The sequence below is a fragment of the Chenopodium quinoa genome, unplaced genomic scaffold, assembly GCF_001683475.1.
Source record: "Chenopodium quinoa cultivar QQ74 unplaced genomic scaffold, ASM168347v1, whole genome shotgun sequence".
NCBI lineage: Eukaryota > Viridiplantae > Streptophyta > Magnoliopsida > Caryophyllales > Amaranthaceae > Chenopodium > Chenopodium quinoa.
Genome location: NW_018745684.1, coordinates 9,408,655 through 9,432,260, shown reverse-complemented (window position 1 = coordinate 9,432,260; position 23,606 = coordinate 9,408,655). Strand labels below are relative to the sequence as shown.

The 23,606-nt window shown below is 36.9% G+C and overlaps 1 protein-coding gene and 1 long non-coding RNA gene across 17 annotated transcripts; both read right to left on the bottom strand.

Moving 5' to 3' along the window:
* Nucleotides 1–208: 208 nt before the first annotated feature.
* Nucleotides 209–13,815, bottom strand: LOC110717799. 12 transcript variants are annotated; one of them, XM_021896567.1, is made up of 12 exons: nt 13,208–13,815; nt 12,951–13,089; nt 10,987–12,875; nt 10,310–10,512; nt 10,158–10,218; nt 9,778–9,822; nt 9,553–9,654; nt 9,385–9,462; nt 8,618–9,306; nt 8,388–8,525; nt 1,137–1,354; nt 209–516 (listed from the first exon to the last, which is right to left on the bottom strand). In XM_021896567.1, exons 3-9 carry the CDS (start codon nt 10,993–10,995, stop codon nt 8,794–8,796), a joined length of 1,011 nt encoding a protein of 336 aa, XP_021752259.1. In that variant the 5' UTR covers nt 10,996–12,875; nt 12,951–13,089; nt 13,208–13,815; the 3' UTR covers nt 209–516; nt 1,137–1,354; nt 8,388–8,525; nt 8,618–8,793. The 12 variants fall into 12 exon arrangements, with proteins under 12 accessions (XP_021752259.1, XP_021752258.1, XP_021752256.1 ...); XM_021896566.1 differs by lacking the exons at nt 209–516; nt 1,137–1,354 and adding an exon at nt 3,532–3,996 and having other exon boundaries at nt 10,987–11,130; nt 12,790–12,875; XM_021896564.1 differs by lacking the exons at nt 209–516; nt 1,137–1,354 and adding an exon at nt 3,532–3,996.
* Nucleotides 13,816–14,453: 638 nt separating this feature from the next.
* LOC110717717 lies at nt 14,454–17,765 on the bottom strand. Of its 5 annotated transcripts, XR_002510777.1 has the most exons (3): nt 16,721–17,765; nt 15,826–15,883; nt 14,454–14,679 (listed from the first exon to the last, which is right to left on the bottom strand). It is a non-coding gene; the product is annotated as an uncharacterized LOC110717717 (long non-coding RNA). The 5 variants fall into 5 exon arrangements; XR_002510774.1 differs by having other exon boundaries at nt 15,826–17,765; XR_002510773.1 differs by lacking the exon at nt 15,826–15,883.
* Between the last annotated feature and the right edge of the window lie 5,841 nt (nt 17,766–23,606).

Sequence of the window (23,606 nt, the reverse complement as noted above, 5' to 3'; positions counted from 1 at the left end):
TGCGCTTCCCTTTGTCAACCTTTTCCCGCAATAACTTGATCAGGAGATCCTGGTAGCTCACTTTGTCCTGTTCTGGTTCGTCCTCACTACCTTGACCATCGTAGTCCGCATCCTTATCTTCCTCATAATTAGCAGATGAGGAATCAACATCATCAGAAAGAGCAACATCAGAAATTGATTCAGTGTTACCACGATCATCATATCCTGGTTCATCAGAGTCCTGTAAATACTCTTCCTCAAAAACAGGATTTGATTTCTGTTTCTTCTTCCCTTTACTAGCTACTTTCTTACTTGGCTCCGCTTCGTTCCCGTTAGACCGCCCCTACACAAGCCAAAAAAAATAATTGCCACCTTAATTCAACTACAACACACAACCGGTACTACCAAAATCCAGCAAACACAAAATCGTTAATATCAACAAACAATAACTCACCATTTGTGATCCATTGGTCCTCCTCCGTGGCATTATTTCCTCTTGCCAAGTTCAAATTAATGATCAGAAATGGGACTTCCCAACTACAAAAAACCCGATCAACAAACGCTTACATACCTCGTCATTTCACATTAAAGTCATGATATCTTAATGTAAAAGTATTCCTTATTCATAACTCAATACGTCTTCCTCATGGAACACACAATTAATCAGTCATTTAGGTTACAAAAAAATTAAAAACTTTCAGTCAACACTCCTACCTCCCATACATAAATAAAAATGGAATTGGTGATTAGAATTATAGTAAAAGGGGTAGCACATTCGACGATCGTGTATCACATCCTCAAATTAATTCCAATTATAAAATTGATCAGCAAAGGAAACCCTATTTTGCTAATTACACTGGGTAATCAGATTAATTAAAACATAATAAAAACAAATGCATTCCAATTAAGGGTTTAAGAACCACCCCGAACGAAGTTTGTCCGAACATGAATAACTGACAACCAGCAAAACTTCATAACAACAAACATTCTACCGTTGGTTTCAAAATTTTAAAGTCGGTCACGCAAAACCCTACAATTTCTGCACTTGCTTTTAAATTTCTTAAAATGCAACAATTGAGTCCGTAGAAAACAATTTAGGCAAAGGAAACAACGACTGTCGGAAGCAACGACTGCCGAAAAACAATTCCAGTCCATACCTTCAATTAAGACAAAGGAAGCGACGTCTGCCGGAAAACAATTCACGGAACTACCGACGAACCAAAATTCCTTTTAAGCTCCGGCAGAAACCGCTGTCTTAGTCTCTTCGGAGCATAGTAACTACGGCAGCAACCACTGTATTAGTCTCTTCTTCGGAGCACAGTAAATACGACAACAACCACCGTCTTAGTCTCTTCTTTGGAACAGAGCACAGTAACTGCAGGGAAAGGGGAGATGAATAGGGAGAGACTAATTTTGGACCTAAAATGAAACTGAAAGTAAAACCCCTGAATATAAAAAATGACAGAAACGGGCATCCGTAATAGTTCAAACAACAACGGGGTGACGTGCACCTCACTATCAGTCAAGGATTGTATATTTGGGTGTTAATGTGTTATAGTCCCGATGTATTTACAAAGCATACGGAAGGGCAAGAAGGTAAATTCGACAAGTTTATGGACATAAACTGACTCTACGGTGGTACAATATAGCATACCATTACGTACTATTATGCAAATATAATGTACCATTAACCTAGAAGTTGTCTTGAAAGTACTTTTTTGAGTAATATTTTGTCCTGTAGTGTTACTTACTTTCCAGCATCATATTAGTTGAATAATTACCCCTAACATAGTTCACCTGTCACTTACTAGTCATGATACGAATAACTAATTAGTAGTCAAGTGACTAATAACTAACAACTAGTGAAGTTACTAATAACTAATTAGTAGTGAAGATACTAACAACTAATTACTAGTCAAGTTACTAATACCTAAGTCACAGTACAATAGAATGTTAGTAATTTGCAAATCAGAACGTTCGGATATTTACGATGACCGTATAGCACAGTTGGAAACTAGTGACTATATATCGCATTCCCGGACTCATGTCTTTGACTCGACGTAGGTTGTTAGACCATTTTACCAATGAAACGTGTCGGGTTTCAAGTACACCGGCTCATGTGATCAAGGGTACCACTATGACAACTTTGGTAGCGGGTTCAATGCCAATTTATTCCGCAACACCTACATGTATCAATACTAGATTTCTCTGTAGTGACTATATATCGCATTCTCGGAATGATATCTTTGACTCGACGTAGGTTGTTAAACCATTTTACCAATCAAACGTGTCGTGTTTCAAGTACACCGGGTCATGTGATCAAGGGTACCACTATGACAACTTTGGTACCACGAAAGTCAGGTACGACTAGTTATGAATTACAAATTAGTAGTCAAGTGACAAATAACTATTTAGTAGTCAACTTACTAATAACTATGTAGTAAAGTGACTAATAACTAGTTAGTAGTCAAGTGACTAATAACTAGTTACTAGTCAAGTTACTAGTAACTAATTAGTAGGCAAGTGAGTAATAACTAGTTACTAGTAAATTTACTAATAACTAATTAGTAGGCAAGTGAACAACAACTAATTAGTAGTCAAGTTACTAATACCTAATTATGACTAGTTACTAGTCAAGTTACTGATAACTAAGTGACAGTACTCTAGAATATTCGTGATTTGCAAATCAAAACGTTCGGATATATGACCGTAGAGCACAGTTGGAAACTATTCAACAGGCAATGAGCGGGTGCAATGGTAGAGTTCTCTTTGGTGACTATGTATCACAGTCCTGGAATTATGTGTTTGACTCGACGTAGGTGGTCAAGCGTGTCAAGTTTCAAGTACAGCGTGTCATGTGGTCAATGGTACCACTAAGACAACTTTGGTACCACCCACCTTTTGGTGGTACAAATCCTGTCATACAATGAACCACTGAAAAATGAATTGGTTTATACCTCTTTAGGGTGGGACGAATACCTGCGTCGTCGGAGGACGTTGACATCACCCAATTCACCTGTCACTTATTACCCATTTAGTGGTAATTTTTTCCATGATATATTTGGTATATGGACTCTAGATCGAGCGAAAATACAAGAGATTTAAGAGGAGTATGAAGAGAAAAAGGGACGGATGAGACAGAAATGGTCGAGAAGGGACGTGGTTAAGTGATGAGAATGAGAGAGAAAGGGTTGTGGTGAAGTGACGTGATGGATGTTCCAACACGTACTAATGTCAAGCTTGCATGCCACTTTAATGTTGGGAATATGCATCCATCCCAAGTCCCACATGGAAGAAATAAGGAGGAGGATAACTCCTTATTAATGAGATGTTCACTATACTAGGATGAGGCCTTTTCAGTAGTGCCCAAAAACAAATCTGTGCGGGCTTAGCCGACCCAAAGCGGACAATATCATACTAGTGGGTGTGTGAACGTGTGCAGTGCCCCTAACATCTAAAATACCGTTGTGTTTATTTGAAATTGCTCATGGACATACAATTAATTTGTTTAGCGTCACATAACTGTTTTGAAAACATAATTGGGTATTAACATCACTTCAACGAACAAACACCAGCAAATATATTATATAATCGAACTAGTTAACACCAAATAAGCCACAACATGTACCCACACAGATCATTACATCACAGATCATAGTCAAAACATAATTAAACCATACGCAAAGGATCATTACACATCCTACAAAAGGGAAGTTGATATTCGTTCACGGACACATACACGTAAGGGTTCTACATGCCCTATTTGTCTGTGAAGCAAAAGATTTCATCGCCATTCCTGATGGCCGCACCCCTAACATCCATTAATGACGAGACCTCCTTGTTCTCGTGAATCATAAGGATTTTACTTGGGCACACATTCACTTCCTCACTCCAAGCTCGAAACAGGCCGTCCAGAGAATCAACCAGCTTGACTAATACCTTCTTCTTAACTGCACGTGTTCGAGGCTCTCAGAGATAGACTAGCTTCTTACGAACATCCATGTTGGCCTCAGGTTCCTACGTGAAAACAAAATTCAGCTTCACAATGTAACTAAGTTTAAACACGACTATAATAATACTGAAGTTCAGCTAAAACGTATTTGAATTTACGGGTTAAATTAGTAGTGTTAAAACACAAATTAAATGAAATGAATAACTGTATAAAGTATAAGTTTAATACTCCGAAATAGGCCACTGTACTTATTCCATTATACGAATATGTCGTACTTAAATTGAACGACATTAACAGCAAAGGTTAGTCACAATGCCAATTTCACTAAAATTAAACGTATAATCAACATTTTATTTTTTTGGACGACCTAATTTCAACACGAATGAAATAACACTAATGTTACTAACTATATTTTGTGGACATAAAATTCATCGAATTTTATCAGAAAACATTTTTCTCCATTAACCGTAAACATTGAATTTCGTTGTACAGAACGGAGGGTGTTAATTCCGGAAGTGCCCCCAAACAACAACTAATTTACCATTTTTCCAAACTCAATTAACAACTACGAATTCTATAGATCTAACAAATATAATACAATTAAACCAACTATAATTATAACTTATTCAGTAACTACACTAAGTCCAAATTAACAGCTACTATTTAACCAAAATACCAACACATAAACAACCTCAATTAAAAATAAATGACAGACTTCTTACTACAGAAGGATAAGAACCGAACCTTGCTCCGAACCCACAGAACAACCCCATTCACAATATCGCCCAACATTGGACCGTTATTATAGAGAACGATGCCGCGAGCGTTCACGATAGTAATATCAGCCTAGTCACAGTCTACCCTCCTAGCATAGTCATAGTAAAAATTCTTAAATGATTCATTGATCTTGAGTTCATAATCGAGGCCGGGATCGTCGTCGTTTAGGCTCCGAACCCTGAATGAGATCTTTGGAAATAAGTTGGTAGGAGTTGGATGACCAACCCTTGCTTGCTTAGCTGCATACTAGGGTGTCGCAGCAGGCTGTACAAGCCCTGGCATTGCAGTGTCAGGTGCCAGGACAACCACATCATCAACATCATCATCTTTTTCCCGAACGGGGTCGTCACCTGGAATGTCAATAACTTGCTGAACAGCAACACCTTCACAAGCAAGGCCCTTAATTTCCTCAATAGGAGCAACGACGTTCGTGTGCTCTTCAGCAGCTACATCCTTGTACTCCTCAGCGGAAAAATGCTTGTCCTCACCATTCAATTTCTTGGTTTTCTGGGATTGCTCGGAAACAACATCTTTAAAACCAACCTTGGGCAGTGTAGAAGGGCGGCCTCTTCTTTGTGTCGTTAGGTTAAGTAGAGGATCTTCGACGATCGAAGCAACATATGACTGGCACACTCCATGGCGTCCTTTTGGACCGGCGCCCCTAACGCCACACGCTAGATCCGCCAATAGGCTGTGACGGCGGAACGTGGTCTTCCTTTTCCTCAACGGCGGACAGGTTTTTGAAAGGATCGGACTACGGTGGTCGTTGGGGTTTGGAGGTGTGGAGGAACTCATTTGGATTGAATATCTTTGTGTGGGTGAGACAGCTGCCAATTTTGGTTTTGTGAAAGGAATGTAGTGGTTGTGGGTGTGATATTTATCTAATTTGTTCGGCATTGGAATACGGGTCGCTGCAAACCGGTTGCGGAGTGAAACGGTTTATTTTGGGACATTTTCAGGTCTGGTTTAATGATTATTAGTCCAATTTAGTTTTTGTTTATTATTTAGTGGTTCTAATCATATTTTGGTTGCAGACGATCCGGGTAATAAACAGTTCATTGGTCAAATTATTTATCAGTCTTAGTTAAGTTGAGGGTGTTTCTTCACTGAAATTGTTCTTGTTTTTGTGTGTGTTGGTTACAACGAATTTTGTATCGGGGACCCATTTAGATTTCAACAATGCAAAAGGGTTCGGGTTGTGCTCGAATAACAACCCTTATGTACGACCCAACACATACACATATTAGGGTACAAACATAAATAACAACTTAAATTACCATTGTACATTTTCTTAATCGACTCAAATTACCATCGTATTCTAGCACCAGTTATACATGTACCTCATAATTGCAATTTTGTAAAACCGAACATATATATGTTGGGAATATGCATCCATCCCAAGTCCCACATGGAAGAAATAAGGAGGAGGATAACTCCTTATTAATGTGATGTTCACTATTTTACTATGAGGCCTTTTGGGTTGTGCCCAAAAATAAATCCGTGCGGGCATAGCCGGCCCAAAGCGGACAATATCATACTAGTGGGTGTGTGAACGTGTGCGGCTCCCCTAACAATATATACAATGTGAATTCTTCTTTTGTTGAATCCTTCTAATTAAGCCCCGTCCAACAATTGTTATTCTGTCACAATTGCATTACCAACAATGCAGATACGATTTACAAATGGGTGTATGAGACATTACCAACTATGAGTGGGGGTAGAGGGACAATTACATGGTTTCACCATGGTAACTCACCTTAATTTACGAGACACTTTTTTGGCCAATGACAAAGCAATGCCAATACACACATCATCGTGCTTTGATGTATGGTAACTGAAGGTTAAAGCTTAAACAATACGTACAGTGGTACATCTAGTTCTCTAATAGAAGGCAAATGGTTACACAATAGTCAATTGTACCTTGGCACAATGTCCAAGACGTTGTGTTGTATTTGTCAAGAAAATACAATATGGAACTGACACATCCGTTTAAAAGAATTTGAAACAATGTCACCAAAAATAAATTCGCTTTCTATTCCTATCCATATTCTGCATCCATTGCCTTCCATTTATCATTACAAGCAACAATAATGGCCGGAACTTCCGTTGTGAAATATTGTATCTCACGTCACCAACCCTTACCCCACCCGGAACAATCGATATTGTATTTTCAAAAAACAGAGAGGCGGGAATCCGAATTAAACCTGAATTTAGTAAAGTATTTCAGATCATGCTACACCTTCTATAATGGGATATACCAGCCTGTGAAGTCCATTAGAGCACATCTCCTCCAGTCAATGTGCTGCCAAATTGATGGCATGGTGTTACAAGATGGGAGGACGACGACGGGGCACCTTCCTCTTTTAGAGGACTTGGTGGGCTGCTATGACAAGGGAGCCTGTGTCATGCTGTACAGGCTCATAGACAGGTTCTATTCCTCGCCGTCCCCTCTCACAGTACCACCTGAAACAGAGGAAGCACTTGACTTGAAGCCCAATCTTAGTATTGACTCCATAGTTGCTTACAGTTACCCCACGAAGCGGCGCACAATATTTGTTGACTCTTTCACGGATACCCTCCACCTCATGACGGTCGATACTAGTAACACCCACCTGAGGTTCTAGGTTGAAGGTTGTACCTTTAATCCTTGTTAACCATCGCTGGCCCATACGTAAATGGTACAACCGTGTTACCTATAAAGGAGAGCATCTTTCGTCAGCCACCGAACAGTATGGCGTACTCGCTCGGGGCTCGCACATTCTACTTTGGAACGCCCGAGGGTGCACACGACCCTCCTTCACGGAACACTTCGCAGCCCTGCACAATAAATTTAACCCGATGTTGTTCATCATTTTGGAAGCCTGTGTTGGAAAACATGAAGCGAGCGACCTTGTTGTTCGTAGCCTCCCTGGTGATTATGAAGCACAAATATGTGGTCCGCAATCATGTCCTGGTGGAGTTATGATGTGTTGGCAACAACATATGTTAAGGGCCAATTTCTTCCACATATCGAGTGACCCGATTGGGGTGGCTATTGATGTTTTTTTCCAGGTGATTTATCTGATTTATAATATTGTTTGGAGTGTAAGTTATTGGGAGTTATATTATTTAGGTAGCGAATTGTTGTTTCCAATTACAGGCTCAACCACCACCACCACCACGACCATCGTGGCCTCCGAAACCAGTTCATTTTAACAATGACCTGTTAAGCTCGGACGAGGAGGCATAGCCAGGTCGCTACTACTTCAATTCAAGCTTGGCTTTCGACGGCTCCATCCACCACCTGGGATTTGGGAAAGACCTATGAAGAACCGGGGATCCGACACTCCATAATGCTTTGTGTCTTTGTTGAACTAATACTGTAGTTGAATTTCTTTTTTTCTGTTTTGATTGGCTTTGCCTTTAAATTCTGTTTGACTAAAATTTTATTCTGTCCAAGTTGCAATGTTGAGGCTTGACGTACATCTCAAAGCCCTAACTCTGATTATTGGATCAGTTTATTCCGCCTTTGAAACTAATGCAAGGCCTTTGAGATACTATAATCTCTGAATAGTAATGTCCTTCAATCTCTTACCATGGATACCAATTTGAACACTAGAAATTATTATGTGTATCGTCAAGATTTTAATGATTATCTTATGCATACTATGCAATATAATACAAATACAAAAGTGCTTACCCCTAGTTTCCCGTAGTCGCCGGACAGCAATTTGTCTGATTTTGCTGCCTTCCCAATCTGCTGCATTGTCCACTCTTTAACTCTTGGAAAAACATCCCATTGAATAGGATCCCTATCCAACCGATCCAAGTAAAATATCTGTCAAATAATAAAGGCAAAACAAGCAATTACTAAACCACAAAAGCATAAGATAAAAAAAAAAACAGGCAACAATACACTGAAACCCATACCACGAAAAATATTGCACACCCGCCGCATCCACTTGCAAACCCATTAGCATAGAAATGTCGAGAAAAATTTTGTACGCTCTCCAGCAACTTCGACAACACTAAAGAACACCAATCGTACTCAATTGCCTCCATAGCGCAGCTTATGCAGGTAGTAGGTCAGACGCAACCCGAGGTGACTACGTGGGACACAACACCATCTCTAAAGCAATTATCAAGAACAACGTGTTGAATTCCTCTTCCTCTCCAGCATCAAAGCACCTCTCCAACCGATTCACCAAATCTGAACTTAATGGTATGCCTACAGACGTGTACACCTGACCAGATTGTCTACCAGACTTGGACTCCCACGATTTACCATACTTGAGAATAAATCTCTGAACCTTCACACGATCATGTTGGGTCATGGTTTTAGTACTAGGAACAGTTATAGAACCCATTGGTATCCCTAGTACCCACCGAACCTGATTCTTTGAAAACCGAAACTCAAGTCCGTTGGGACTCCTAAGCATTTTACTGATTGGATCCATCCGTGTCATGACCCAGTATGCCAATTGCCTTGGTAAATGCATATCTAAAGCAAGATGTAAAAGACTGCCAAATCCCATCTCACAAACCCAACGTCTTCGCCTGTCATCAAATTTCTGACATATGCGCCCAAATGACTCGATGCGGCAACCCATGTTAGGAGGCTGCCAATGAAATTACAGTAATTAAGTTAATGTTCCTATCCCATACCCATTGACAACTTAATTAACAAGCAAACTTACCCGACTTCTGGCCTTTGAATGTTCAGCCATCACCTCCGCCCTACCTTTGACGGCCCCTCCATAGCTTAATCCGTCATCCTAAGCACACCAGAAACTAAATTCATTCAACGATTCCTTAATCGTGCAAACAAAGCAATTTCACACACGCAGAATTCCGTAATGTAGTACCTTAAACAATTCTGGATACAAAGGCATGGTCTTCTGCTCACATACATTACTCTTGTTACTGAGCCCATACCCCTCTTCATCTTCAGCCCCAACCTTCATAGCCTCAACATCACAAAACATTAAACCGTAATTCAAAAGATAATCACATCCCCATAAAACCACTGTTCAAAACATCATCACATCCCCAGCCTAAAGAATATCTTAAAAAAAAAAAAAAAAGCTCACCATTGTACACTTACGCTTACCATTCCCCGTTGACATTTCCATAATCTGTCACATAAGAATACCCACAATAACAAATCACAGCAAATCGAATCTTGACACGATTCCACACCATAACACAATATCACATAGAACGAACGAATAATGACCACCAATGAATGCATAATTCACCTCATTCCATCAAATTTAATGCTGGAATGAGCAGCATAATTGCACCCGTAATTAAAAGAATTCCAATTATATTCCGCAAATTCCACAACTTCCATTATTAATTTATTCCATTTATATCCAATTAACAAACATAATCGCAACAATTCCATTTTTTAAGTTACCTCTTATATTCTGCTAATTCCACAAGTTAACAATTAAAGTCAAACTATTACCATTTTTACCTTTGTTGGTACAAATCCGAATTGGGACTGCAACCCTAGCATCGAATTAAATCTGTCAACAGAGACAATTGACGTACAGAACATCGAACCCCAACCATAAACCATTCAAAAAACAGAAAAATAAAAAGCCAGTTCGAAATTACATTGAATCAGAAAGAACCTGGATACACCAACAATTCGAGTTGGGACCTCGTTGACTTGAGTTCCGCCCAGAATTCGAGTTGGACCTCTTCGAGCCTCTTCGGGTTCGATTTCGCCCAGAAGTCCAGTTGAGCTTCAACGGAGTCGAATTGAAAACCCAGAATTCGTGCCTTTCTTCGAATAGGGTTTCGGAGTTTTCATGAAACTCCATAAATGTCCAATTTTAACGGCGTCAATTGCGAGAAACCCAACATCAGTACAATTGGCAAAACAAGTAAAACACGTCAGCAAGATGAGGCCTAATCACCCATCCACCAAGTCACTTATAATAGGTGAAATGTCGCCTATACCCCTATGAGTAACATAACCTGTTACTCACTGTGAGTAATGGGGGCACCCCCTTGTGAAATATGGCCATTAATTATTTTGTGTACTGCAACTACAATAACGCTTGAAGATGTAAACTGTGAACTGAGCTTATACCATAACCATAAATGGCTATTTAATTGTATGAAAGAAGAGTTCAAAGGTGATATGAGTCTTTTCAAAAGCAACTATTACAACCGGTGGCTCATAAGCAAAGTTTAATGTTTATAGTACGCAATACATGGTATTAAAAGCTAATCAAAAGGTGTAGTCTTTGCCAGTGCTCTTATAAGAAGCCACAATGTGTAAATACCTTATTCATGTTGGTGCAGTAGCATATCTTATTCAAAGAAAATCACTTTCAGAGTCCATTTTAGAACCCGGATTCTTGTCAGGAAAGTTGTTGGTGCAATCTGGAATAGGTGGTAGCTATTGCTTCAAATTCCAGTCAATCAACCTGTCTAGTACTACGGTAATGTGTTAGGGGAAAAGACAATGGAGTTGATCAAACAAGCTACTACTGTTAGACATTTTAGTTCAAGAAACTTTAGCAAGCTTTAGAGTAGATAAGTGAGCGCATATAGTTTAGATTATGACAAATATAGAAAATAGATAGTATGTTAAAACTACCTACAACCCTCAAATACACATTCATATAGAAATTGCAGTAGGTAACTCTAGATGGGTGTCGAAAGTGCTGGTCTTGTCATCAGTGACCGCATTAGCCGAGACGTCTCTACTCGTATCGACCTCGATGAAGCGTTGGATGCTGCAAGATGTGCTAGTCACCCTTACACTACTCACCCTAAAGAGGTATTGCCAATTGGGTTTTTAAGTTTTTCTGGGGTTTTAGTTTTTTTTTTGTGCTTTTTTCTTGGCTAATTGAGTAGTGAGTAAACCCAATTAATTTAGGGAATAAGATTAATTGGATTTGCTTTGATGTGAATTTAATTTGAATTTATTAATTGGGTTTACTTTTAAGTGAATTTAATTTGAAAATAGTGTGTTAACCCAATTAATCCTTTTTTGCTTTTGCTTATTTACATTCTCTTTTTGAATGTAGTTTGTGCTTTAATTCGAGCAATTTATTATGATTCTTGTTGAATTGTGTTTTAAGTGTTAACGAGGAAAGTATTTTTGAACATTGGTTTTGCTTTCATGTCAAATTGATTCATTACTCATTAGTTTTTTGGAAGAAGTGAATGACGAGAAAAGGTTGAAAGGAGACAATGGAGATGTAAGGATCCGTTTGGTATCACTTTATACGAGTATGTCAAATAATGAATCAAAACTTGTTCAAACTTAATAAAATCATGATAATTTGAAAAATTGGAAACAAAAAAGTAGAAACAACTTTTTCTTGTTTTCTATTTTTGATTTATTTTTTTTTTGAAAACTTAAAACAACATACGATCACAAACAAGCCCCAAGGAAATTTGGTTAATTTGTATTTAAGAAATTGAAGAAAAACAATGTCAATATTACATGTAATCGTCTTGAAAGATTAGATTTTTTCGCCCTCAAAATTATAAATCTTACGATCAAAATAATATTCAACATTTTAGGCACTTCACAAGTCACACAATTTGGGTATATGATCTTCACATGATTTGATAAGGAATGATAAGCACAACCCACATTAAGGCAATAACAATTTTCACTTTTCTATTTTTAAGCAAACGAAAAACTTATTAGACCTAAGAAACCTGAACAATAAACAGCCCCGTTTCTGAGATTTCAGTGGCCCGGGGCAAAGATATAAATTGGGGCCCTATTTCACATGTACCAAAAAATTTTGAAATTTTTGGGTATGCAAAAAAAAAAGATAAAAAAAAGACATTTTATTACGATTGAAATCAAAGTCTAAACATTCACATGAAAATATTTCTACGAGCATTTCTGGACGCAAAGTCACTAATAATCGTTTCTACATCAATATGTTCTAACATATTTTTCTCAATACATAAAGTAGCTAGACCATTCAACCTTTCTTGTGACATTGACGATCTCAAATAGTTCTTTAGTAACTTCAACTTCATTACCAGATAAATATCTTCTAGGCAACATTATATGAAATAATGAAAATTAATAAAAGTATAAAAAAGAGCAAAAACACCTGATAATTGAAGATTTAACACCAAATTCTGCTCAATGCCTCAATTTGAACAATTGCACTCCAAATAATATCTCAAATCTGAAATTCTGAAAATACAGTACATGTTATACACTAGTATTTTTAGGAAAATCAATTTATCAAACAAATAAGAATATAATTACCGTTGAAAATCAACCAATTAATCTGAAACTCGGAAGTCGGAAGCCATTGTTTCACCAAGGAACCAAACTCAACCAATTAATTGAATTTTTTTCCCAATTTTTTTCCCCAACTTCTGATTGTTCTTCAACTCGAAAACAGCTATAAAAATTAAAAAAATAATAAAAATTAGACGAGATACTTTGATGAATTAAGGAGTATATGCAAGTATTATATATAATTAGGCAAAATCCCGTGGAAAATTGATGAGCAAAATTACCGTTTTTGATCGTTTTCCTCTTCAATTGAATCTCGAAACAACCCCAATTCATCTGACTGAAATTGAAAATTGTATACAAATACATCTTGGGGATTAGATTGAAGATTAAACGTTTTTGTTGGAGAAATCAAATTACTTTGGAAAGAGAATATTATGGCCGAAAATTAGGGGAAAGAAGTTGAGGAGATTGTCTGAATATTAGGAAAGAAATCGTTTCTTTGAATATCTTAATTTATGATTTTAGGGATTTGCATTTGAAAGTCAGGGGAAAGAAATAAACGCTTCTTTAAAGTTTTTTTTTTTTTTTTTATTTTTTTATTTAGGGCCTTCAAACTTCAGTCCTTCATTTCAGCAACATGGGCTTTTTTTTTGGGGGCCCAGGGCGGTCGCCCCAGTTACCCTGGGCCAGCGACGGGGCTGACAATAAGGAGAAGATCATGGAAGTCCACAAATTTGTTGTGAGGGTAGGATAAGCATGGGGACTAGGCTATGTGAACATAGAGACTAACTTTGAACATTTGTTTGGTAAGAATCAGCAAACAGTAGAGAAGGTTTTATGACTAATACATTTAACAATCTTAATTTTTTTGGGTACTTTAAATGGCCTTTTTCTAAAAAAAAAAAAAAAAAAAAAAAAGAAATATTTACACGTGTAATTAGTTAAAAGGATTATTCTTTCACTTATTGTGTTGTTTAATTTTATATACAATACTACATAGTAGACTTGGGACCTATCTAACAGCATAGATAATATGAAGAACCTGGACAATATAAAGATCATGCTAACACTACAACAAATTGACCTTTGTGCCACGAGTAAAATCGTGGCACAAGTGTAAAATTCCCGTTGCTATGTAATTTAGCCACTGGAATTTTAAAATTTATTCCCATGACACAAGAGGTCGTGGCTAGGAATTTGCCACGGGAAAATGGATGTCGTGGCAAATTTTAATTTTTATGTCACGGGTATTCACGTGGCAAATAAATTCACTTGCCACGTATATTAACGTGGCTAATAATTCATTTGCAACAAATTCCATCGTGGGTAATAAGCATTGTTCTGTCAAATATTATCGTAGCCAATAAGCTTGTTTGCCACAATATCAGCGTGGCTAATAAGCTTGTTTTCCACAGATATTATAGTGGCTCGCTTTTAATTTTTTTTTTTAAAAGAAATATTATAGTGGCTAATATATTATATTTTGCATTTTTCCACCTAAATTGACTAACAGACATAGTACATATATACACATAAATCTTACATATTTTCATTAATAACTTGTAAATTACACTTTTCAAGTTTTATCAAAAAAATAAAAAATACAAATAGTCAATAAGAATACACTATAATTGGAGCAGAAACGATCAGCAAAGCAGAAGCAATCTCCAGCAAAGAGCAGCAGCAAGTGTCTAACTACATCAGTGGAAAACCCTGAAGCTTCTTAAACACCTTGCTTTCTCCGACCAGCACACTGCACATCACGAACTTCTTTAAATCAGCCAGCAACCACTTTTTTCTTTCTGATATTTTGTAATTATAAGTCTAAAAATTAGCTCACTGCAATTTTGAAGAAGCATATACTACGACTAGCGTAGTACTAAAAATAAGTATGAGCCAATGTAACAGAGTTTTGCTCAAGGAGCATATAACTCACTAAGAAAGAAAGTCCAAAGTACACTTCTATACAAAAAATATTGGCTCGAGCTTGAGCTGCTCCAAAGCGATTTCAACAAGTACACTGGTATGACTAGTGTTGACTTTACAATTATAAGAGACAGAACTAATGATATATTGTAAAGAAATAGCCTTTTTATACCCTAAATTCAACCCTGATTTGACACGAACCAGGCATTCTTACCCATATTCCTAAAAGTTTGTTACATCGAAAACAGATAGAACATTAGAGTATACTGTAGAATTGCACCTCAGTAAAACATCCACGGTATATGAAAATGTAGAGATAAACTATTGTTCAAAAGTTAAAAGTCTTAGAAAGAAAATAAGAGAAGCTATATGAGCACTTTGAACTCATGCACAATTCTGTTGCAGTTCAGGATATTTCAGAGACAAACACCAAGTAAATGCTGAAAAAAAACATCAACCCAAGAACCATTAAAACCCACATAATTTCACCTTAAAACAATATACACACATATTAATCCAGAAAAATTACGCCAAAACTCACAAATTTATTGAAACATACGAAAATTCAGCATAAAAAACACAACGAAATCATGTAAGCATAGTCTGAAGGAACATTGAGGTAGAGCAAGCAAACGTGAAACTTTTCAAGCTAAGAGAACCCCATTTTTTATGATAACAAGAGCTAGCAAGCATGGAATGAGGGTTAACATGTAAGCGGTTTTGTCTTAGGTGGTTCAGTGGTCGACGCCCAGTTTGTATTTTTAAATCTGGGAACCAAAGAAGAACAAAGTCAACTTGCAAGCTTCTTAACTGTACAAACAACACAAGATAGTCGAAGAAATAATGAAGATATATTATATGAGAAACTAGGAACTACTTTAGTGAGAAACGATATGATGCAGATAGTATACAAAAAGAGTAATATTGCAGGTCCAATTAAACATTGTCAGATTCACAACTCCTTTGTTGATACCTTTGATTTCAAAACTTGTAAGGCCTGCTCCAATCCATTTCTATTTCGGCCCTACAGACTAGAGGTAAAATACACTTAGAACCCTAGAAAGAAGAGTAGAAATTAATAGACAATCATACTGACAAGTGACAACTCATATGCAATACTCTCAAGAGTTAAAGCATTTGAGCTACAGCTTCCAAACATGTAGATAATAATGCAACGACAATTGTGGAGCTAAAAGAGCTTACTCTCCATTGATAGAGTTCAGAAGCTCAAAGCCAGTTTGTCTAAGACGAAATTAGATCCCAAACAAAACAGTAGCAGAATTAATAGTGAATAAAATTTTAAATAGATATGCAGAACATCATTTAGTTCACAGATACAATCAGGCCTCACAATCTCACATAGTCACATTTGGACAAATTCACATATTTCAATAGGTACAAAAGCAAAACGACAAAAGGTTGACCATGCATGGATGTATATGGCTGTCTAAACAATGGGCAGCTCCCTATTTTAAGAGATTAGTTAATAACTTAATATTATGTAACCTTCCAATCATAAACAAATTCATCAACAAGATTGATTAAACTCCCGTTCAGTAGGATAATTATACTTCGTATAAGATTCATATAGGGAGAAGGAATTTTCATATATAACAGTTTGAAGATAAAGTATGACACCTAGGTTTCTATTTCTCCAAATAATAGAAGTATAATATCATCCCCAAAGCTTCATAAGTTCATAGGAAACAACTTATAGAAACAAAGTAGAGTTATTGTTAACTATCCCTACAACGACACAAGCCATTAATTAGAAAATTAGCATAACTTTCAGCAAATGGACCGCACTCTCCCATACAATTGAATAAAAATTGAACAAAAATTATAAGTTGGTGTTCAATATAGAAGACCTGATCATGTTGCAATTAGAGATAGGCACATGACTTAAGGATATCCAATGCCTCAGAGTGTCTCTCATAAGCTACGTACCTGAAATTTCTGCAAACCAACTGCATAAACACAAATAAATAAAGGCAATAACCAAAATAAATACTAGTACAAGAAAATTACACAATGCACCGAAAAGGTAAGCCAATAAAATGACTTCAAAGAACTGTAACATAGATCTTGTATGTTCTAAGGTGGTGAGGCGTCCATCCTAATTCAATCCATTGTTCATGACTATATTTTACATTCTCTGTTTTTACTTTTGCAATCCCAATTTAGTTTTGCTTATTATTCTAATTGTCAGTGGTTCATGTTATCATCAGATTTTGGATGAAAGGTTTTGAATTGTTGAAAGTGCCTGCAATAACAAAGTTGATTCCAAGTAATTGACTAAAATGCTGCAATTAATTTTAACTTAGTATTGTACAATTGTCTAATTTCAATTAAAAATCCAGGATGAACACTACAATCACAACAATTTTTAGAATTTTAACCTAAATTCGCACCACGACCTAATTTTAATCAAAAACCTTTTCCATTAAACTACAATAACAACAACAATCAAAGTAGAGAGAAAAATCAAGCCTCTTCCTCCGTATTAAAAAATAATCGTTATCAATATCCGTATTAAAAAAATTGAATAAAAATCAGAAAGAAGAGAAAGAAAGTAGAAGTTATGGTAACCGTGAGGGCCGAAAATCCTTTGAGTGATGCTGATTCTTGGAGTCGCCCAAAGCCTTGAAGGAGGAGTCAACCCTTGGAGCAGTGGCCAGCAGCCCTGACTTGCAGCCGAGAGGATAAAGGAGGAATCCTTGACTCGCGGCTGGAGGGAGGAAGAAGATCTAGACCGAGGGCGACCTAGCGGAAGCTCTTGAAGGCGGCGTCGCGAGAAGAGTCATCGTCGAGAAGGAGAATTGACGAGGGAGAAGTAGATTATTGGTGTATTCAATAGGGGGTGTTTGACAAGTGGGAATTGAGGGTGGGATTAATCCCAATTGAAAAAATAAGTCTCATTTGTTTGGTGAGAATGAGAATAAAGAGGTTTGGGAATAAGATTATTTAAAGGTGAATTCCCACCATTTTATTTTTAAGGAGGTTAGGTAATAAATGGATGGGAATGGGAATGGGAACAGGGAAAAAATGACATTTTTGTCATTAATGAAAAGAATGAAAAATTAATCTTAATAAGGGTATTTTTGTAAAATTGTTATTTATTCCCTATATATTCCCACCCACTATCCAAACAAGGTACTGCCATGTTTTCATGTATTCCCATTAATTAATTCTCAATCTCATTCGCACCTTTTAATCCCCAAACTCTCATTTTCACAATCCAAACGCCCCGTGAATGGCGTGAAAAACAAAGTGACAGTTTTAGACTTTTAGTTTTAGTTTTAGCGCTACAATTTCAAACAAAAACGAAGTAAATTAGTTTTACCGCCCAAGGTTTTTGTATAAACGGAGCCTTTTCTAATTTTCTTAAGAGTTTTCTAGTTCGGCACGAAAGTACGTCTATTTTGCTCCATTTTTCTAGAATTTGACGTAGTAAAAGATGTTTTTCCTAACGTTTTTCCTACTACGAAAGCCCCAACAAAACGATATATATTTGGGCAATCTTAATTTTAAGAGTAATTTTGACTATTTATGATTAGAAAAGCCGCAAATAGGGAGCTGTAAATGACTTTTTATACCAGTTATGGGCTATAAAAATATCAAACAAGCAATTCACAAAGAGAAATCAAATTTATGAAAGCAATACACTTGTTGGCGTTATTATGAAGGAAAACAAAGCATATTTGTAAAGAAAATTTAAGCGTCTATTAGAAATAGATCATCTATATAAATATATTCGACCTCAAATTTGTACTCATTATATTTAATATTCAAGTTTAAAAGTAAAAAAAAAATTCAAAGTAACATGGCGAATTCATGATATCTAATTAAATTGTATGCATGTAAATATATATTCTTAGTAAAGTTATATTGTATGCTACAATTTACAATTTTCTTATGACATGAGCAAATAATCTAGCTACATAAATTTTTTTGATAGCAAAACCTGTGGCATAAATGTGTGCTTGTCACAGGAAAAATTATTACCTATGACATTAATGCAAAGTTTACCACATGAAAAAAAATACTCATCGCACAATTGTAAAGTTTGCCACGGAAAAAGAGTTACCCGTGGTACAAAAGTAAAGTTTATCACAGGAAAAGAGCTACTCGTGACACAGATGTAAAGTTTGCCACGGGGAAAAAAAACTACTTGTGGCACAAGTGATATAATTGTCACGGGAAAGAAAAACCCATGGCATAAATTATTCTACATATATAGGTTTTGTATCATAATTCATTTTTCCCGTGGCTAATTGAAATTATGCCACGAATTTTGAATTCCCGTGGCATAATTCGTGGCACAAGTGATGATTTGTTGTAGTGTAACTTGTTATTTCATTGTAGGTGACCTAAGTGTAGGCCTTAGCTTCACTTGGCTTTGTAAACATAAAGACTATTCAGCGAATGTGAATTATCCGGCCCAGATAAAAAATAATCCCTTTACCCCTAAGCATTTTAAAAGCATCTTTCATATTTACAATTTTTTTATGACATGAGCAAATAATCTAGCTACATAAAATTTTTTGATAGCAAAACCTGTGGCATAAATGTGTGCTTGTCACAGGAAAAATTATTACCTATGACATTAATGCAAAGTTTACCACATGAAAAAAAATACTCATCGCACAATTGTAAAGTTTGCCACGGAAAAAGAGTTACCCGTGGTACAAAAGTAAAGTTTATCACAGGAAAAGAGCTACTCGTGACACAGATGTAAAGTTTGCCACGGGGAAAAAAAACTACTTGTGGCACAAGTGATATAATTGTCACGGGAAAGAAAAACCCATGGCATAAATTATTCTACATATATAGGTTTTGTATCATAATTCATTTTTCCCGTGGCTAATTGAAATTATGCCACGAATTTTGAATTCCCGTGGCATAATTCGTGGCACAAGTGATGATTTGTTGTAGTGTAACTTGTTATTTCATTGTAGGTGACCTAAGTGTAGGCCTTAGCTTCACTTGGCTTTGTAAACATAAAGACTATTCAGTGAATGTGAATTATCCGGCCCAGATAAAAAATAATCCCTTTATCCCCAAGCATTTTAAAAGCATCTTTCATTCTGCTTGTTCTTTCCCTATACTTAGTATCTTTGGGAATCAAATTTTGGAATTCTGAAAAGAATTTCATCATATTCAAGACATTTCATCAAAATTAAGGCATGCCGGCATGATTGCATGAACAACTTAAATGAGGAGCTAGAAGGCTTTTCTATGTCAATATTATTAATAATTTTGTGATGAAAAGTTTATGTAAACCTTGGGTCAATCCTTTTTTAAATTATGGGCCAATGATTTCCATGTTTGTTGTTAAATCATAGGGTAATTGTCTATTGCAAAAAAAAGTCTATCCTGAGTGAATAGGAAAAGGTTCTCTAACTTTTAGCTAACTACCTCAGTTTTAAAATGTTAACTTTTTTCTTTCTTTTTTTTTTTTTAATTTTTTTGGCAATGGAGAAAACAAGAACATAGATAGGTCCCTTCTCTAGCTAAAATTGCTAGATCTTGGATACCTTTAACTAGACTCCTACAATGTGCAATACAAGGATGAACACCGTAACTAACAAGACTCTCATAGTGACAAGTACACAAATGGACACAACTACTAACAAGACTGACCATAACCATGACAATTACATAGATAAACCACACTACTAGCATGAGACACTATTTTCTTAGGGATGTTGGAGATTGACAATGGGGGTTCTTCGCTTTATCGCTTCATGCTTCGATAGATAGTTGAAATGCAGCTCTTCCCACAGTTGTTTTCTAAACCAGAAATGCCACGGAAAGTTCTAGAATACGAGCGCCGAAACAATTGTTTTGTACTGAATTGACCAATAGCAAATAATTTGGGTAAAAATACCCTTCATACTATGGGCTCTCTAAGGGTTTAAGGCCTTGAACAAAAGAAGAATAAGACCCAAATAAAACAAAATCAAGGATGGGATAAGAGAAGTGATACATAACCAAAAAAAAAAAAAAGAAAAAAAAAGGAGGAAAACAAGTTGACTAAAACACAAGGCCCAATTGGCCCATATTTGTAGGGTACATACCCCTCTATCCAGCTTAGCTACTTGCAAAACAACCCAAAAAAAGAGAGGGCACTACCTCTATAAATACCTTACCATTTCCCAATGATGGGACATATGAGAACACATCAATCAATACACAATTATTACACACATCCCAAAAACTATCACTTCAATCATCACTCTCCCATCTCGTCTCATCAATCATTTCTCTTCTCTTTCCTCACCTCGTCCACTTACTGACTTGAGCATCGGAGTTCTTGCTGGTGAATAGTAAAATTTTCTACTACCTCCGGTCTTTATTATCTGCAAATTTCAGAGGGTTTGCGGTTCACGAGACAAAATTTGATAATTACAATTAGTGTATTTTATTTATGAGATTAGGAGGAGAGAGTGTCTAATTAATGGATGTCTTCCCCATCCCTTTTCTGGCAACCCCCTCATTCGTCTTCCCCTTCCATTTTCGGCAGCCCCCTCATTTGTCTTTCCCTCCCTTTTTCGGCAACCCCCTCCCTCGTCTTTCCCTCCTTTTCCCAGCAACCCCCTCCCTAACCTAAAAACCCAGAAATCTAACCCAGAAATCCCAAACCCAAAAACCCAGAAATTGTCACCCAAAACACCTAAAACCCACGCCCTAAAACCCTAACCCAGAAATCGTCACCATCATCACCTTCAATAAAACCCAAAACCCACGCCCTAAAACCCTAACCCAGAAATCCGACCATCATCATCACCTTCAATTGAAATAAAAACCCATAAAATCAAAACTCAGAAAATCGAAATCAAAACCCAGAAAATTGAAATCAAAATCTTGAAAATCAAAACCCAGAAAATTGAAATCAAAATCCAGAAATCTAAAACTCAGAAAATCAAAATCAAAACCCAAAAAATCGAAATCAAAACCCTAAAAATCGAAACTCAGAAAATCGAACAAAACCCAGAATATTCGAACATAAATCACCCAAAAAAACGAAAAAAGTAAAAAATTGAAAAAAACGATAAAATGAATCTGGATCGCACATCATCTTCCTATATATTATCGTTAATCGCACATCATCTTCAACTGAAACTTGTGAGGGAGGAGAGATGAAGAGGATCGTTCGTCGGTGGTGGAAGCTAAGGGTCGTGGTCATAGGGAGGAGAAAGACGGTGGTGGGATGAAAGGTGGTCGTGAAGGAGGAGAGAGAATGGTGGTGGGAGGGGCGGTGGTCGTGACTCGTGAGGGAGAAGGGATAAAGAGGTTGAAAGAGATGAAGAGGGTGAAAGGTTGAAAGAGAGGTTGAAAAAAGAGATGAATGGGTGGTGGGTAGACGATGAGATGAGTAAATGGGGTGGGTAGAATTAGGTTAATGATTTTAGATTAGTTTAAAAAGGAGGTTGAATTAACCTCTTAACCAGTTTTTTAAAATGTTAAGGAAGGGCATTTTGATCAAAAGTTGCTAAAAATGGAAAAAAAATGAATTGTTGCACATAATGTGGGGCGGCCAAAAATAGTAAATGTTGCAGATAATAAAGACCAGAGGTAGTATTATCTTTGGTAACACTAAACAATTGATATTAAGTTACATATGACATAAATGATGATATTTTATTAAATCTTTAACTATAGTTAGGGGTTTTGGGTTACTTTTTTTAATAATTAAATTATAAAAATAAAAATAAAACCCCAACCTATTTTTTTTTTTTTTTAAAAAATAAAAATAAAAAACCCAACCTTCTCCCAGCCACCCCTTCCCCAATTTCGGCGCCCAGCCTTCCTCCACCCTCCTTCACGGCTGACAACACCCTCCTCCAACCGTACCGCAACCACACCCCTCCTCTCTAACCCCCTATTTTCCAACCTCCTAAACCCTATGCCCCTACCCAAATCCATTTAGAAAATCAACCACCCAAAAATCTGAAACCCTGAACTGATTTTCAGGGTGATTTCGTGTTTTTGGGTAAATACGAGTCGGGAATTAAAGTTTAGGGGGCCGAAAAACAGGGGAAGCAAGATAATGGGAAGGGGTACTACGAAGGTTCGAAGGTCAGAGATGAAGATTCGGAGTCAAAGTCGGGAAAGAGAATTGAATCATCAATTGGATCGTCGGATCGGTGTGTGAGCGCGGTGTGGTGTCAGTGGCCGGTCTGGGCGGAGGAGAGGGAGGTTGCGGCTGCGATGGAAGGATGAGAAAGAAATATTTGTGTACAACTACCCTTTTTTTGCTTTTTGGTGAACAACTACCTATTTTTAAGAAATTTGTTTACAACTACCTATTTTTTCAGAAGTTTGTAAATCACTACTCACAAACGATTTCTGTCTAATTTCACCGTTTGTGGGGCCCACATTTTCGTTTTCCACCCATTAACCCTTTTCTCACCCTAATTAACCCCCTTTCCACTCTAATTAACTCCCTTCCCAACTACCTTTTTTCCCCTTTTATTATTTCCTCCAAATACAGCCAACAAACTAAGAAATATCATTAAGGGTTTAGGGTAGAAGGGGGTTAGGGTGGAATATCATTAAGGGTTTAGGGTGGAAGGGGGTTAGGGTGGGAAGGGGGTTAATTGGGGTGGGAATAGAGTTAGTTAAAGTGGGAAGGGGGTTAATTGGGGTGAAAATGGAGTTAATTAGGGTGAAAAGGGGGTTAATTAGGTTGGGAAGAGGGTTAATTAGGGTGGGAAGGGGGTTAATGGGTAGGAAATGAAAAAGTGGGGT

Excerpts from the sequence above, each read along its gene's own strand:
- LOC110717799 (XM_021896567.1), bottom strand. Across the intron at positions 9,655-9,777 it reads GTAAGCGTAAGTGTACAATG|GCTATGAAGGTTGGGGCTGA; the intron begins GTGAGCTTTTTT and ends TGTGATGTTGAG. Across the intron at positions 9,307-9,384 it reads ATTCAAAGGCCAGAAGTCGG|CCTCCTAACATGGGTTGCCG; the intron begins GTAAGTTTGCTT and ends TTTCATTGGCAG.